Source organism: Drosophila sechellia, chromosome 3R (genome assembly GCF_004382195.2).
Source record: "Drosophila sechellia strain sech25 chromosome 3R, ASM438219v1, whole genome shotgun sequence".
Classification (NCBI taxonomy): Eukaryota; Metazoa; Arthropoda; class Insecta; order Diptera; family Drosophilidae; genus Drosophila; species Drosophila sechellia.
Genome location: NC_045952.1, coordinates 23,835,246 through 23,851,061, shown reverse-complemented (window position 1 = coordinate 23,851,061; position 15,816 = coordinate 23,835,246). Strand labels below are relative to the sequence as shown.

The 15,816-nt window shown below is 41.6% G+C and overlaps 8 protein-coding genes across 9 annotated transcripts; 4 read left to right on the top strand and 4 right to left on the bottom strand.

Annotated features, from left to right (window-relative positions):
* Positions 1–360: 360 nt before the first annotated feature.
* Positions 361–2,208, bottom strand: LOC6619709. Its single transcript, XM_002043888.2, has 3 exons — positions 1,570–2,208; positions 992–1,517; positions 361–922 (listed from the first exon to the last, which is right to left on the bottom strand). Exons 1-3 carry the CDS (start codon positions 2,122–2,124, stop codon positions 741–743), a joined length of 1,263 nt encoding a protein of 420 aa, XP_002043924.1. The 5' UTR covers positions 2,125–2,208; the 3' UTR covers positions 361–740.
* A 162-nt stretch (positions 2,209–2,370) lies between these two features.
* On the bottom strand, positions 2,371–4,016 carry LOC6619708. The gene is given in 4 exon segments (XM_032723652.1): positions 2,371–2,686; positions 2,743–3,256; positions 3,320–3,545; positions 3,547–4,016. Coding segments are annotated over 4 exon segments (1,176 nt in total). The 5' UTR covers positions 3,825–4,016; the 3' UTR covers positions 2,371–2,528.
* A 48-nt stretch (positions 4,017–4,064) lies between these two features.
* LOC116801818 lies at positions 4,065–5,027 on the bottom strand. The gene is made up of 2 exons (XM_032723654.1): positions 4,305–5,027; positions 4,065–4,234 (listed from the first exon to the last, which is right to left on the bottom strand). Exons 1-2 carry the CDS (start codon positions 4,824–4,826, stop codon positions 4,106–4,108), a joined length of 651 nt encoding a protein of 216 aa, XP_032579545.1. The 5' UTR covers positions 4,827–5,027; the 3' UTR covers positions 4,065–4,105.
* A 1,074-nt stretch (positions 5,028–6,101) lies between these two features.
* On the top strand, positions 6,102–7,700 carry LOC6619707. Its single transcript, XM_002043886.2, has 4 exons — positions 6,102–6,370; positions 6,453–6,955; positions 7,016–7,385; positions 7,452–7,700. The coding sequence occupies exons 1-4, from the start codon at positions 6,166–6,168 to the stop codon at positions 7,658–7,660; spliced, it is 1,287 nt and encodes a 428-aa protein (XP_002043922.1). The 5' UTR covers positions 6,102–6,165; the 3' UTR covers positions 7,661–7,700.
* Positions 7,701–7,709: 9 nt separating this feature from the next.
* On the top strand, positions 7,710–9,526 carry LOC6619706. The gene is given in 5 exon segments (XM_032723648.1): positions 7,710–8,070; positions 8,128–8,624; positions 8,679–9,000; positions 9,003–9,047; positions 9,112–9,526. Coding segments are annotated over 5 exon segments (1,275 nt in total). The 5' UTR covers positions 7,710–7,865; the 3' UTR covers positions 9,318–9,526.
* Positions 9,527–10,064: 538 nt separating this feature from the next.
* LOC6619705 lies at positions 10,065–12,077 on the top strand. Of its 2 annotated transcripts, none has more exons than XM_032723650.1 (4): positions 10,065–10,542; positions 10,801–11,300; positions 11,365–11,443; positions 11,503–11,635. In XM_032723650.1, exons 1-4 carry the CDS (start codon positions 10,338–10,340, stop codon positions 11,538–11,540), a joined length of 822 nt encoding a protein of 273 aa, XP_032579541.1. In that variant the 5' UTR covers positions 10,065–10,337; the 3' UTR covers positions 11,541–11,635. The 2 variants fall into 2 exon arrangements, with proteins under 2 accessions (XP_032579541.1, XP_032579540.1); XM_032723649.1 differs by adding an exon at positions 11,786–12,077 and having other exon boundaries at positions 10,068–10,542; positions 11,365–11,728.
* Positions 12,078–12,646: 569 nt separating this feature from the next.
* Positions 12,647–14,249, top strand: LOC6619704. Its single transcript, XM_002043883.2, has 3 exons — positions 12,647–13,586; positions 13,650–13,866; positions 13,925–14,249. The coding sequence occupies exons 1-3, from the start codon at positions 12,744–12,746 to the stop codon at positions 14,116–14,118; spliced, it is 1,254 nt and encodes a 417-aa protein (XP_002043919.1). The 5' UTR covers positions 12,647–12,743; the 3' UTR covers positions 14,119–14,249.
* LOC6619703 lies at positions 14,250–15,516 on the bottom strand. The gene is made up of 2 exons (XM_032723653.1): positions 14,544–15,516; positions 14,250–14,480 (listed from the first exon to the last, which is right to left on the bottom strand). The coding sequence occupies exons 1-2, from the start codon at positions 15,361–15,363 to the stop codon at positions 14,365–14,367; spliced, it is 936 nt and encodes a 311-aa protein (XP_032579544.1). The 5' UTR covers positions 15,364–15,516; the 3' UTR covers positions 14,250–14,364.
* Positions 15,517–15,816: the final 300 nt, after the last annotated feature.

Genomic DNA, 15,816 nt, shown 5'->3' with positions numbered 1-15,816 from the left:
ATGACGTTGTCTTCAAACTTTGGCTTGGTATGAAAAATCTTTAAATCTTTCTGCAAGCTTGTGAGCTTCAGATTTATCAACTAGTGACGTATGTGCCAACAGCAAAATAAACAGGTGTTCATTCGCTTCTGCACTTCAATGATTATCAATCAATTAACAAAAATAGGCATTGGCGATAACTAATTATTTCTTGATAATAAGTTAGTTAGTTAGTTAGTTAAGTTAGTTAGGATTCGAATCGAACTTAGACTTTTCTGTAATCGTGTTTTTAATCTATTGGCTTCTTCCAACCAAAAACCGCACTTGTTTTTCTATTTAATCAGCCGGAAACATTCTATAAAATAATTGCACACCCAGCCGTTGGCATTGATGGCAAAAACTGCGTCACAATGGGGTTTTAATTGACCGAGGCATTCTATATATGTAATTAGGAACACGCAAATAGTTCCCATTCATTGGGCCTCCAGATGAGCAGCCATAGGGAGATGCAAATTAGCGATTCAAATGAGGCAAACATTTAAATTGTTTGTTTTTCTAATTTTAGCTTGGGTTGACATGTGTAGTTGCAAAAACGTGCTTAGCATAGTGAAGAAAATGATTGATAGAATTGATAGATTGATTATGAATCTGCTGTGTAAGAGAGTTGGAAGATGGTGAAAGTGCTGGGCTTAATTTAACTTAACTTAGGATTGATTTATTAATCCGTACTGGAAATTATAGCTAATATTTCTCGAAATCTTTTATTCTTGGAGTAAGCCCAACTGATCCAATCGAGCCAGCAATATGGTGACTTCTTCAATGTATCCTTTAGAAAAAGAGCATTTCCTTCGCTTTTCCTCATTTTGAAGCAGATCGCCAAAGTCAACGGACTTATCCCTCAATGCCCACATCAGCGGTAGGAAGGTGCTAATGAGGAAGAACTCTGTTGGGAAAATATTTGAATTAGATTATATTAAGATTAAATTACACTTAGATAAAACTGCTAACTCACCGTAGTACTTGTGCTGATGCAGGCGCTGCCAAAGACCTGATTGAGTTGGCATTACCCCTTTATATCCGATCTTCTTTAGAACATCCTGCAGAACGGAGAAGTAATAGTTGATGAGTTCATCCCAGTTCTTCCATCGGTGCTCCGGCTCCAAAAGCATGTAAATCGAATAGACCAGATCGAAAGTCAAGGGAAAGAGATTGCTGATTTGAAAGTCCAGCAGCATGCAGTCCTCGAAGGATCCAGTGTCCTTATACTTGAACATAATGTTTCGAAGGTGTAGGTCTCCGTGGCAAAGTACCCTGTACTCGTCTTTTTTCTGGCTCCTTCGAATGTCCTTCCACTCTTCAACAAGTCGCTCTAGGAAGTCGCCCTTGATGCTTTCGAAATACGGCTTGTACTTATTCAGCTCCGGCTCCTTAGCCAAAAGTTCAACGAAGAATTCCATTCCAGTTCTCATAAAGGGATCATTCAGGACTTGTGGCATCTCAAACAGTCCGTGGGTGTACGGCTCTAGGAACTCCGGTTGCTGATAAAAATTCATATTAGAAGAAGATTATCAATTACCTTCAACAACTTACCTCATTCTGCACTTTTAAGCTGGCTGCATGCCACTTGGCCAGTTTAAAGTAGACGCTGCGTATCTCATCTAAGGTGGCGTCCCGATCCCGTAGCACAATGTAACCCATCTCGACCAGATCCTCAAAGATTAGTACCTGATGCGGCTCCAGACTGTGGTGTATGCAATTCACATAAAGCTTGGTGTCATCGCCGACCTCTTGAAGGATCCTCTCGAACTCGGGCAACACCTTTGTGTACAATCCCATCTCTGTTTCGAATATGGGCGATCCTCCGAGCATATCCTTCTTGTGTCCCTCTGCCTCTGGCATTGTCTTTATAATCAGCGATTTCTGGAACTCCCCCTTCCGGTTGGTATACTTCACCCTTGCCCGGAACATGATGCTGGCATAGTGATCTCCCTTCGCACTCGCCGGGGAGAAGGTCAAATCGAGAACCTTGACCACGGGCTCCAGCTCATGGCCTTCCAAAACACGAGCTATGAACTCGAAGTTGAGCCACTCAGGTGGCACCAATTCGTCATCGTTAAACTGGTTGTTTTCGGGGTTCCCGGACATATTGTTTACTAACTTATATTGCGATGTCCAAAGAAGAGCGAACTGAACAAAGCTCCATTTCACTAGCACCTAAATTGAATTTCAGAGAGAATTTCGTTTTCGAATGGAATTGTAGTTGTGTGGGATTTATAAAGCTTTTACCCAGAGATAATGAAGAGCTTTTCGGTTTATTTTGAAATTTGTATACACAACATATACTCTCATTTCGAGTTACTCAAGAGAAGAGAAATGATTTTTCGAGCGATATCAAAACACTAGCCTTATATACTTTATTAACTATACATAATGGAACGTTCCTTTGAGCAGAGTATCATCTCTAGTTTTTGGTTTATATTTAAAAACTATATTGCCGGTTTTTTGATTAATACTGTTCCTATAAAAAACCTTTTTTCCCAATTTTTGTTTTATAAGTTCTCAAAATATCCAGATCTTTCAAATCGGGCCAGTATTGATTTACACTCTTCAATAAAATTCTGTAATTTATCATCAGTTTCTTCGTTAGTCGCGGTTGCAAGGCTAAGACCTAACGACATTGGCAAGTAGGTGCTGAGAAATAGGAACTCTGCAATCAAAATATATATTATTAAAACTCAAATTAATAAACAAATACAAGCATACCATAATCCTTAAGGCGATGCATTTCCTTCCAGAACGCAAGAGGATCGGGCAGTTCGCCCTGATAGCCAATCTTTTTGAGGGTTTCCCGCAGAACTGAGAAGTAGTAGTTCAGTAAGATCTCGAGTTCGCCAATCCGTTGTTCGCGGCTCATTAGCATATAAATGGAATACATTAGGTCCACGGCAAGAGGAGCAACATAGCAGCCCTGATAATCCAGCAGCATGCAGTCCTCGAAGCCTCCTGATTCCTTATTATGTTTAACCATTATGTTCCGAGTGTGGTAGTCCCCATGGCAGAGAACGTAATAACCGGGCTGAGGATTGGTTTGGTACTCCTTCATGATATCACGCAGTCGTTCTATGAAATGGACTTCTATCTTTTCAAAGTGCGGCTTGTATCTGTCCAACCCAGGAATGCGGCCCAAAAAATCCTTAAACGGACCCATGCCTGAGCTCATATAGGGAATATCAACTAGACATATGCCATCTTTGAATTTCCTAACGATTTCTGGTCGCTGAATAAGAAATAATTTGGTTTACAGTTCTTATATCTGATATTTTTTTCGATTTTGGCTTACCTCGTTAATAATCTTCATGCTAAGTGCGTGAAATTTGGCCAACTTTGAGTAGGCACCACAGATCTCCTCATGCGTGAGCACACGATTTTGCACCATAACATAATCTAGCTCGCCAAGATCCTCAAAGATCATAACTTGATGCGGTTCCAGACTATAATATATACATTCTGCGTACAGCCTGCATGTATCATTGTTTTCTCGCAGTATTCTCGCAAACTCTGGCAGGACCTATTTCAGTTTTAAAGAGAGCTGAACCGGCAAACATTTCCAGAACCGTCTTTATAATGAGAGACTTGGAGAAGGATCCCTTATGGGTTGTATATTCTACCCGAGCACGAATTATGACACTGGCATAGTTATCTCCTTTGGCACTTCCTGGAGTGTAATCCAGTTTGGTAACCTTGAGGTCCGGTTCTTTTTCGTGTGATTTCAGAACAACTGTAAAAAACTGCTCATTTAACCATTCTGGGACACTCAGCTGATCAGCTAAGCTATCTTCAGCCATTTTCTAGTCTGTAAGGAACAGTTACTAATACTTATATTAACCGGTTCAGGTAATTTCGTATAAATGTTGTATAAAAATGCGTATGGCAACTGAGAAGCGTGATGACTAAACGCCCGATTGAAACTGAAAACATTCACGCTCGCTTGGCTTTTCTGTTTTTTTTTTTTCATTGAGCTTTTAAGCTCTTTGAAACTCACTGAAATTCACAGATGGCCTTGTTGACAATTGTTTTAACGATGAAAAGCTTGCAAATAATTTATATATTTAAATGGGACATTTTATTACAAGTCGTTAAAATATCCCGATTTCTGGAATCTGCCCAATATTGATTTGGTTTCTTCTATAAAATCATCTAGGTGATACAGTGTTTTCCGGGTTTCTTCCTTGTGCATCATATCACCTAAATCCAACTTATGGGTTATAGACAGTATAATACATTACATTTGAAATGTGCATAATTATAGTTCGATTGCTGCTTACCTCGTGAATAAACTTCATACTGATTGCATGGATCTTGGCCAACTTGGAGTAGGCACTGCAGATTTCTTCCCGTGTGAGGAAACGATCACGCAAAACTGCATATCCCATCTCGACGAGATCGTCGAAGATGATAATCTGTTGTGGCTGTAGACTGTGGTAGATGCATTGCACATACAGCTTGGCAGGATCCTTTGCTCTTCGGAGAATCCTCTCCCACTCGGGCAGGACCTTAGTGTACATTCCGATCTCAGTGGTGAATAGTGGGGAATCTTTAAACATATCCTTTTTAACACCCTCCTCCACGGGCATAGTTTTTATGATAAGCGACTTGGTGAAGTTACCCCTCTGGGCCGTATATTCCACCTTAGCGCGATCGCCCTTGGCACTGGCCGGAGTGAAACTCAAGTTGGTGACCTTCAGATTCGAATCCTTTTCGTAACCACTCAACACCTGAGTCATGAACTGAACGTTCAGCCACTCCGGAGGGGTCAACTCGTCGTCATTGAAACTTTCCTCAGTCATATTGACGCACCTTTGGGTATATTTCTAGTACTGTTTTCAAACTGTTGGTGAGAGAGCCCTATATAAGTAAGTAAATGCCCTCCGGTAACCAAACTCGCAAGTTGGCTCTGTTTTCAGTTTGTTTGGAGCTTTGAAGCTTTTGAAGATAGCCATAAGTAAGAAACATGTTTAGAATGATCTTATAATTAGCTTCACAAACAATTTCAAAATGTCTTTAAATAATTTAGCAATGTTTGAGACTAACTGACTGCATACGGATCAGTGGGAGGTCATTTTTCGTTTATGTTCAATGAATACATTTTTAAACATAAATAAAGGATTCATAAAGTAGGCTTTTTAGTGCGGATACAATCATATCACAAGGCCTTGGCCCTTTCGAGCTGAGAAGATCCTGTATGAGCATAATCTTTTTCCAAAAACCAAGATGATGCAGTTCTTAAAAAACAATTACTGATACGTATCTTCAAACATCCGAGTCTCAGCCGTCTTATAAGGGAACCCGTTCTTCAACAACCGTGGAGTCCCTAATTTTACGGAATACAAATAGAAAAATGTCTGAATTGGTTTAGTATTTAATTTTGAGTGATCATATGCCAAAATATCCGATAACAACTCGAGTACTACTTAATTAGACTCTGAAGTTATGGCCTATCTACTTCCAGTTTACAGTAACCATCAAAACTAATCTCGAAACTCACAAGTGACTTCTTGAACAATATAAAACTTCACGATGACTAGCTGGTATACGAAAAACAAGCAAGATAATAATTACTGTCGCAAACTATATTTGTATGCCTATAATAATGAGTTTGCAAAAAAGATGGCTGAGTATCAATTATACAAGCACGCGTGCTACAAATTATTTTACTACAATCGGTGCTGCAAAAACAAACAAACTATCTATATGTATACGGTTGTTGTTAAAAATTTAGAGCAACAAATACTTTTTTGTGTCGGAAAACTCATTAATCGGCTGGCTATCAACAAACTATGTATCAATTGATTGTCAAGGCCTGATAAATTTTGGGCTGCCAATTTCTGAAATAGATGAAAGAAAAAAAAAAAGTTTAAAAAAAAAAAATAAATATGTAAAAAAAATGAAAAGATGTATCAATCCACAATTTATAAGACTGTGTCTATTGAAGTGCCTATGACAATCAATAGGATTCACATAGGTAATACCAATTTCGTATTGCCCCACAAAACGAAATGGGCTTAATGATAAGGGAATGATAGAGAGACCCGATTTAAAGCTCTACTGGAAGAGTCTACAATTTCAGTTCCCAACTAGCAGCTGGCGGAAGAGGTTGTGCTGGCTATATAAAAAGATAGTATCATTATGTCCGACAACGACGATATCGTAAACCCCAATGAACACCTGATCATTCCCGATTGGATCAATGAAAAGTATTTCGAGAGTGTACTGGCCACGGACGAACCCGATCATGTCAAGGTCTTGAAGTTCACGGTAGTGGCGGCGATTCCGCCTGGCGAGAATTTCACTTCGACCATGCTAAGGGTTTATATCAAACTGGAAATGAAAGGTGAGTTGGCGAAAAGCGTCCGCCAATTAGCATGTTAACTGGCGTAAAAAACTGGAAACATAATTTGACCCATACTTTGCAGATGGTAGCGTCAAGACCAAAACATATATCTTCAAAACGATGCTGCCCGAGGAGCGAGGAGGCAGCGATATCAACGACTTTGGCCTCTTTCCCAAGGAGGCCATGATGTACAAGACGTACCTTCCTGCATTCGAGGCCCTCTACAAGGATGTCGGTTGGGACATTCAGTTGGCGCCCAAGTGCCTGCACACCGAGGAGCGTGAGGGTGACATCCATTTCATCTTCGAGGACCTGTGCGTTAAGAGGTTTACGAACATGGATCGCACGAAAGGCCTAGACATGGAGCACATGACCAAGTGCCTGCAAAAGCTGGCCGAGTATCATGCGGCCAGTGCGGTTTACGAGGAGCTGCATGGTCCCTATCCCAGCGAGTTCAGTGAGGGATTCGTTAAGAGGAATGTAAAAAAATTCCACGTCGAAGGGTTCCAGCTGAAGGAGAAGGCCTACAAGAAGGCAATGCTCTCGTGGGGTTTGAAGGACGCCGATAAATATATTAAGGCATTTGTAAGTTGAAGATAATTGAAATTCCAAGTGCTTCAACTAACAACTATATATTTCTTTTAGCCCACTGTTGAGCAATTTTGGGCCCAATGCCTTAGTACTTTGGAATTGAATCCCGATGAATTCCATGTACTAAACCACGGCGACTTTTGGTCAAGCAATCTGATGAGCACATACCTGCCGGACGGAACTCTCGAGAAGCTGATACTAATCGACTTCCAGATTGTCATGTGGGGCAGTCCGGCCATTGACCTGCTTTTCTTTCTCCCCCTTTCCCCCACCAACGACTTGCGCATCAAGGAGTTCGAGCATTTTGTAAGGATATACTGGGAACGTCTGGTCGAGTGCTTAAAGGTCTTGAAGCTGAAAAAGCCGCTGCCAAAACTTCGTGATCTTCAAAACTCCATGAACAACAAGAACCACTCCTTTTACGGTACGTTTCTAATGCAATCATATTCGCCATAGATTCTTATAACATGTAATTGCAATTCTTCTGCAGCTTTCTTCAGCATCCTGAACCACCTGCCCATTATTCTCTTACCCACCGACAAGGACAGCAACATACACAACCTGTCCGCTCAAACGGAGGAAGGAGAAAAGTATAGATTACGTTTGCTCTCAAATCCCGCCTTTGGAAACGTTATGAAGGATCTGTACCCCTACTTGTATAACCGCGGGATTCTAAACTTTGAGGACTACGATGTGTGATTTATTGCCTGGCAATTAAATAATAGGAAGTATAACAAAATCTCGTTTATCTGGGGGTATCGCATAAGTGTGCAGCTTATCAGTATAAATTGTCGGTCATCGAGGTAATCGTTGGTTACCTCAGATAAAAAATTATCTCCGGAGACGATAACATTTTGTGATAAGTTCAACACAATGTCGTTACGAATTTGAATCAGTTTTAATCATGTCGCGTTTCATGAAGATCGAAAATCCCAACGAAAGTCTCGTTGCTCCCAAATGGTTGAATAAGTCAAGGTTTGAGTCCTTGATTGCAAAGGATGAACCTGATTGCACTAAGATAGACCAGTTGACCACCGTGGCCGCTGTGCCCCCAGGTGGTAATTTTGCATCAGTCATGCTGCGAGTTTACTTAGAAATAGTAATGAAGGGTAGGTTGATAGAGATCCTATTTATAAGAACCATGTGGTAAATCCAACTTCGCTCAGATGGAACTCAGAAAAGAAAGTCGTATGTGGTCAAGACTATGCTGGACTCGGATAAAGGTGGCAAGGCGGTGAATGAAATGAGGTACTTCCACAAGGAGCAGCAGATGTACTCCACCTATTTGCCGAAGTTTGAGAAAATCTATCGTGAGGCAGGACATTCCGTGCAGCTGATGCCGAAATGCCTGGAAGTCGGAGAGATAGATGGAAATATATATTTTATTTTTGAGGATCTTTCGACTCGAAATTTCGTGGCTGCAGATCGAACGAAAGGAGTCAATATGGAGCACATGCGACTCTCACTTCGAAAATTGGCCGAGCTGCATGCCGTCAGTGTGATATACAAGGAGAGGTATGGACCATATCATGCTGACTTTGATAATGGATTCGCCAGAAAGGACAAAATCGAGCTTAGTGTAAAAAGATTCGCAGTAAAAGCTCCAGAATACAAGGCAGCCATGAAAACGTGGGGAATAGATGAGTGCTACCTAAAGAATTTCGTAAGTCTCCTAGTGAAATCATGAATAGCGCATTAATAATAACTTTAATTACAGCCCACTGCTGAGCAGTACGGCAAGCTCTGTTTGGAGTCCCTTAATGTAGATCCCCAGGACTTTAATGTCCTCACACATGGGGACTTTTCTCCATCCAACATTCTCTTTAAGTACGATAAAAATGGAGCACCAAGTGAGGCTCTTATACTGGACTTTCAAATTTGCAAATGGGCCAGTCCGACACAGGATCTGCTTATGCTGATAATCCTTTCGGCGGAAAAGGATTGGGGCTATAGCAAATTCGATAATTTTGTGAGAATCTACTGGGAATATCTCACCGACTACTTGAAAGTCTTGAAGTACGAGAAGCCGCTTCCGCAACTGAGGAACTGCAATCTGCTATCTACAAGAAAAACAACACTTTCTCTGGTAACGAACGATTGTACATATTTTATTTTCGTATCTTATACTGAAATACATCTCTTCTTCTCAGCATTCTTTGCCGTGATGAATCATTTGCCGGGGTTTTTGCTGCCAGTTTGCAAGGAGAATAACCTGCACACGATTAATTTAGAGAACGAGGTGGGCAAGAGTTTCCGTACCAAGGTGTACACCAATCCAATCTTTGTGGAAGTCGTCGAGGAGCTGTATCCCATTTGCTGCAACCGCGGACTCTTTAACTTCGAAGACTTCGAGTGATCGCCAGTTTATGCATCCGCCAGTGAAGCTTTCATTCGAACCTATTAAGCAAATTGTGTGCGAATATTGATTCTGGATTTATCAAGTTTTCCACGGCGAATGTCGGGGCCGCAACGCAATTGAAGGTCGGGGACCATGAAATAATTTTCCAACTAGTACGCATGTAAATAGAAATATGAGTCCAAAAAATATTATCTTTCAACAATTAACGCATTGCATTACTTATTTTAGTATATATGTACATATGTATATGTATGTGCATATTTTAATCTTGAGATAACAAAAATGTTTGTCTACTTATCACGTACTCACCGTATCTACATCAAAATGCTGATAAAAGCTATTAAACGATAGACTAGTAAAATAATGTAGTCTTGAAGAGATAATAATTAATTTCTCAAGGTAACATCACAAATAATTATTAATAATATTAACCGCTTACAAACCAATATCAAACATTTTTTCAAAATATACTTCTGGCGGTTTTACCGCTCTCTAAATTCCCAAATTGTTTGAGTTCACATTTACATCAATACGTACTCATGATTGCACCTACATATGTACGTATGTTAGGTTATCAGGTATTCCCACACCACACCGCTACCACTGATAAGCCCGGCGCCCAGTGCACCCAGTGCCTGGCTACTGGGAGAATGGCAAAGCTCTGGCAATTATCTCCCACTGCCTCCACGGGAGAGTCTTTGGGCCAACGTGCACGGCGGACGATGCTCAGTGTCCGTACTGTTGACGAACCAGTTAGACGGGCAGTTGGCATTGCTTTTGGGGCGTTGATAAGTGCGCACCTCTAGTCACCCACCTCGACGTATGGTTGTTGTTGCTGTGCGTGCAGTGAAATAAAAATAACATCGCGGGTCTGAAATAAGAAAAACACTCTCGATAAGGCAAGGCAACGCAAAACAGTTGCGCCGCACACTTCGGACCGGGCACAACGCCAATTCACAGCCAATCCGATTCGAGCCAATCGCCGCAGTGAGCTCACTCCGGCGGAATCCCAGCGCCATGCCCGATAACAGCAATAAATTTAGCGCCTCCAGCGATGTCCGCATTCCGGCCTGGATCAATGAGGCCTACTTCAAGCGACTGCTCAAGCGGGAGTTTCGGGAGTTCCGGCGCATCCTCAACCTCTCGATCATCCCAGCCACGCCGCCCGGAGAAACCTACACATCGCTGCTGATGCGCATCGTCATCGACATCGAGTTGAAAGGTGAGAAGAAAAGGGCGCAGTTCGGTACACAATCGTTAAGATCCATTACGCATACGCACTGTTGCCGGCTTACAAAAGTAATAAACAAATGCTGTCACCTCATATTTTTTTAAATCAGAAAAATCATGGACAAATTACAAAAAGTAAATCATATTTTGTAATTAAAACAAATTTTATACAAATCAACTTGAATGCTTTCGATATACATATAATACTATTTATATAAAACAATACAACAACTATTCGATCACTCTACAGATGGATTCTCACAGCAAAAGTCGTACATAGTAAAGACCATGCTGGACGACGCCCAGGGAAATGGTGGATTCGTGAACACACTCAACATCTTTCCAAAGGAGAAGATGATGTACGAAACGATTATACCTAATTTGGAACAGCTCTACGAGGAAGCTGGGCTGAGTGTAAAGTTTGCACCAAAGTGCCACCATGCGGAGGATGTCAAAGGAAGGATCTGCCTGGTTCAGGAGGATTTGCAAACGAAAAAGTACCGAAATATAAATCGCCTCAAGGGCTTCGACATGGCCCACATGCATCGAGTGCTGGAAAAGCTGGCGGAATTCCATGCAGCAGGTGCCGTTTGGCGTCAGCGAAAAGGACCGTTTCCCGATGATTTTCAGAGGATTTACCTACCCGCCAACTATCAGAAATCGAAATCGTATCAGGCGAGGCTCCAGAGCTATAAAACTGCAATAGCCAGTTGGGGTCTGGCTGATCACGAACAGTATGTGAGTCGCATTGTAAGTTAAATAACTTAATAAATATCTTGACATTCAATAACATCGATTTGATGATGTATTTAAGCCCACGGCCGTCCAATTTGTTCAATCCTACGCCCGCTGCTTTAACAACAATCCGCAGGAGTTTAAAGTTCTAAATCACGGTGATTTTTGGTCCAGCAACATAATGCTAAGCTATACTCAAACTGGTGATATCAACCAGGTGCGTTTCGTGGACTTTCAACTGTGCAAGTGGGGTAGTCCTGCTCAGGATCTTTGGGAACTCATCATATGTTCGGCACGGCATAGTATTCGAATACAATACTTTGACTACTTCATCAGGATATACCACACACACCTAGTGCGCTGCCTAAAGATCCTGAAATACGGCGGACGAATGCCAATGCTAAGGGAGCTGCATATGAGCATGATCAAGTATGGATTTTGGGGTAAGAATTTAATTGGAGAACACACAATATATAAATGAAATAAAACTTTTTTATCAGGTTACTTTACCACCTTTACGCACCTTGTGTTCATTCTGCTGCCACCGGATACGGAAGCTAGCTTGGTGAAGCTTACGCACCCGGGAGAGGAAGGAGATCGCTTCCGGTCCAAGGTGTACACAAATCCACTCTACGTCCGCTCTGCTCTCAGCATATTCCCCTTTCTAATTAGGCGTGGTATTCTAGACTTTTGAAGCTGTTCAAGTCATTAACTATTATATGAACTTTTATTAAAGACTAAAAATGTAATTATACTTGTAGATTTATATATATATATTTTTTACAAACTTAATCTCGTTTGGACTGTAACTTCTTTTACATCATAAATAAAGATGTTTTTAACTATTAAAAAAATTAATAAATAAAGCATATTACAAAACTATTTTTTTATACAAATAATTATCTGAAGTTGATATCTTATAGAAAATGTGCTAATGCATTTCTGAAGTTAAGGAAATCCTCTAAATGGCATATATCTTCTGAGGAGTGGTCTCTTAACCTATAGAATACATACATTAGATAAATGCCAAGTCAGGAAAGCTTATCACAACAGTTGCCTGTTTTCAGATCACGTTTTATTTGTTGCACATGGGAAAACAGTAAAACATCACTAACAAGAACGTTAAATATACATTTATCTCTGTTTTTCACACTATTGACAAAAATGATTTCTTTTGTTGTTATCAGGCACAAGTTCCACACTTCTCAATAAACCGGTTTCAGTGCCGCCATAGATTCCACATGTATAAATAATATTATGTAAATACAAATCAGCTGATAAGCCAGCGCAAAGCTAACAACAGAGAGAGCTTTACAGAAGCTTTATATTTCTCCCAGTCCGTCACATGTTTTGTCCCACATTCTTGATTCGATAGCCCCCAGCGTAAGTTGCTGCTCAGCTCTCTGTTATTTATTCGGTGCGGTCAGGTGACTTGGAAAAAAAAAAGAAGAAAATACAATGGGAACCGGCAGCAAGAACTACCAGGCTCCGGAATGGCTCACCGCCGAATTCCTGCAGGATGTGCTGAAGGAACACTTCAAGGAGGAGCAGCTGGCGGTCACCGAGTTGATAGTGAAGAGCGCCCAAGTGGGCGACCAGGCGGCGGGATTTGCCAGCGAAATGCACCGAGCCAGTTTCAATCTACAGAGGGGCACTGCACACAAAGGCAAGTTTTCAGTGATTGTTAAAGACCATCCCAAGGGACAAACAGGTGCGGTGGCCCACAGGAGTAAGCTCTTCAAGCGTGAGATTCTGGCTTACAAGGAGGTGCTTCCACGTATTCAAGCCCTGCTCCAATCCATTGGAGATCAAACGAAAATTGCACCTACGTGCTACTACACCACGGAATCGCCGGAGCCATTCCTGATTCTGGAGGACATGCAGCTGTCCGGCTTCGAGAACTTCGAACGCGGTCGGCTGCTGAATCTGGACTACGTACTGCCCACCATCGAGAAGGTCGCCAAGCTTCACGCCTGCAGCGCCCTCATTGCCCAGCAGAGTCCCGAGGTGCTGGAGTTCTTCGACGAGGCGCCTATTTCAAGGAATCCGGACCGTCGTGACTTCCTCACCTTCTTCCCCGTCAACATTCGCTGCGTGGCCGAGGAAGTGGCACACTGGAAGGGCTACGAGGAGATCACCGAGAAGATGTTCAAGCTGGCCGAGAATGTTCTGCAAAGAGCGCTGACCATGTTCGAGAGCACTGGCAAGGATTTCCGCGTCTTCAACCTCACCGATCTGTGGATCAACAATCTCTTGTTCCACATCAACAACGAGACCAAGGAGCCAGACGATGTGGTCACGGTATGTCAATCATATAAGAGAATGCATTTGAAATCCATGTTAATTTATCTCTTCGTTTACTAGTTGGACTTTCAGTTGGCCTATGTGGGATCCCCAACCATTGATCTCAATTACTTCCTCTACGGATCCTTGAACGAGAATGTTCGTAAGGTCCACTATAAGTATATCGTGAGGGAATACCAGAGAGTGCTTCAGCAGACCCTGGAGAAGCTAAACTACCAGGGACACATTCCAACTCTTAAGGAAATCCACATCGAGTTAATCAAGACCAGTCTTATGGGTATGATTATCATCATCATTTATCTATATGGAATTTAATCATGACTTTACCATTTTAGGTGTCATTGGCGCCACTTGCCTGACTCCACTGATCTTCAGGGAGGGAGCCGGTTTCGAGAACCTCGAAGATCTGAACTCGCGCACTGAGAGCGGTGATCGCTTCCGCCGGGAAAATGTTGAAAACCCCAAGTATCGCGCTTTCCTCCAGCGAACTGTTAAAGAATTCGAGCTATCTGGATTCTTGGATGAATAAGTGACAAAGGGCTAAATAAGATTGCGTTCCATTCGATGAAAAGTATTCGGGCTTCCACATAGAGTAAGCTTTCCAGACAAATATTCCATGAGTATTTTTACACCCAAATTAAAGAGAAAGATATAATGAAATTTGATGATACGTTTTGTTATTTGATTTAAAGCAAAAAGAAATCCTAAAAAACGACATGGTACATGGTTCATAAGGGATATCAATTTGTTATTTCATATAGTTGCGATCAATTAGCTATACAATATATACACCTTTTGGACTGATAGGTTTAATTATTAAGTCATTTATTTTAAACGTTTTCGCTATAACGGCCACCATCATTGGTAGGAAAGTGGTTAAAAGGAAGAAGTCTGTAAAAATATTTAAATGGTTAGTCTTCTTGAAACTAGGTGATAAATAAAATAGGTACTTACCATAAAACTTGTGTCGGTGAATTTGCTTCCAGAGACCATCATTGGTGGGCATCTTGCCCTTGTAGCCCACTTTTTTTAACGTGTCCTCCAAAACCGAGAAATAAAAGTTAATAAGATCCTTTCCGAGATCCCATCGCTGCTCCGGCTCCATGAGCATGTACACAGAATAACTCAAATCGATTGTAATGGGACACAGGTTACAGATTTGGAAATCAACCAACATGACCTCCTCATTTTCCTTGAACATCAAATTTCGGGCATGGAAATCCCCGTGACACATCACGTAGTATCCATCGGATTGAATGTTCTTGCGATATTCCTGCATTACGTCACCCATGCGCTGCATGTAGTTATCTTTTATTTTCTCAAAGTGTGGCTTGTACTTTGTAAGTTCAGGAATCTGGTCCATAATTTTCAAAAAGTTTTCCATTCCAGTAGTAACCATTGGATCCGACATAATGGTAGGCATTTCCATTAGGCCATACTTGAAGTCTTTCAAGATTTCAGGTTGCTCATTCAAGACTTTCATGCTAACAGCGTGCCATTTGGCCAGTTTGGAGAAAACATTTTTGTATTCGTTCAGCTTCATTGGACGATCTCGGATCACGAAGTATCCCTGTGGCACCAAATCCTCGAATATTAACACCTGGCGAGGCTTCAAACTGTGGTAGATGCAAGGCACAAATAGCTTTGTATCGTCCCCTGCCTCCCGGAGAATTCTCTCAAACTCGGGCAAAGCCGTAGTGTAGGCTTTAATCTCGGTGGAGAAGAAATGTGGATCGCTGAGCATATCCTTCTTGTGTCCTTCTTGTTCCGGCATTGTCTTAATGATTAGCGGCTTACAGAACTTTCCCTTCGAAGTGGTGTACTCAGCAGCAGTACGGAACACTCCCTGGGCACTCGCCGGAGTGATTTTAAGATCGGTAACCTGCAGATCCGGACACTTTTCGTACGTTCTCAGAACGTCAGTAATGAACTGGGCAACAGCTTTGTTTGTATTTTAGTTCCTTACCATAATCCTTATGTCCATGGATATGCTCCCAGATTCCTGTCTGGGTTGGCATTTCACCTTTGAAGCCTATTTTTTTCAGAGTCTCCACCAGAACAGAAAAATAATAATTTATATATTCCTTTCCAAGATCCCAACGATCCTACGTATCCATTAGCATGAAGATGGAGTCAATTAGGTCAATGGTAATGGGGCACACATTACTGATCTGGAAATCCACCAGCATTACGTACTCGAGAGACCCTGTTTCCTTGCTATACCTAA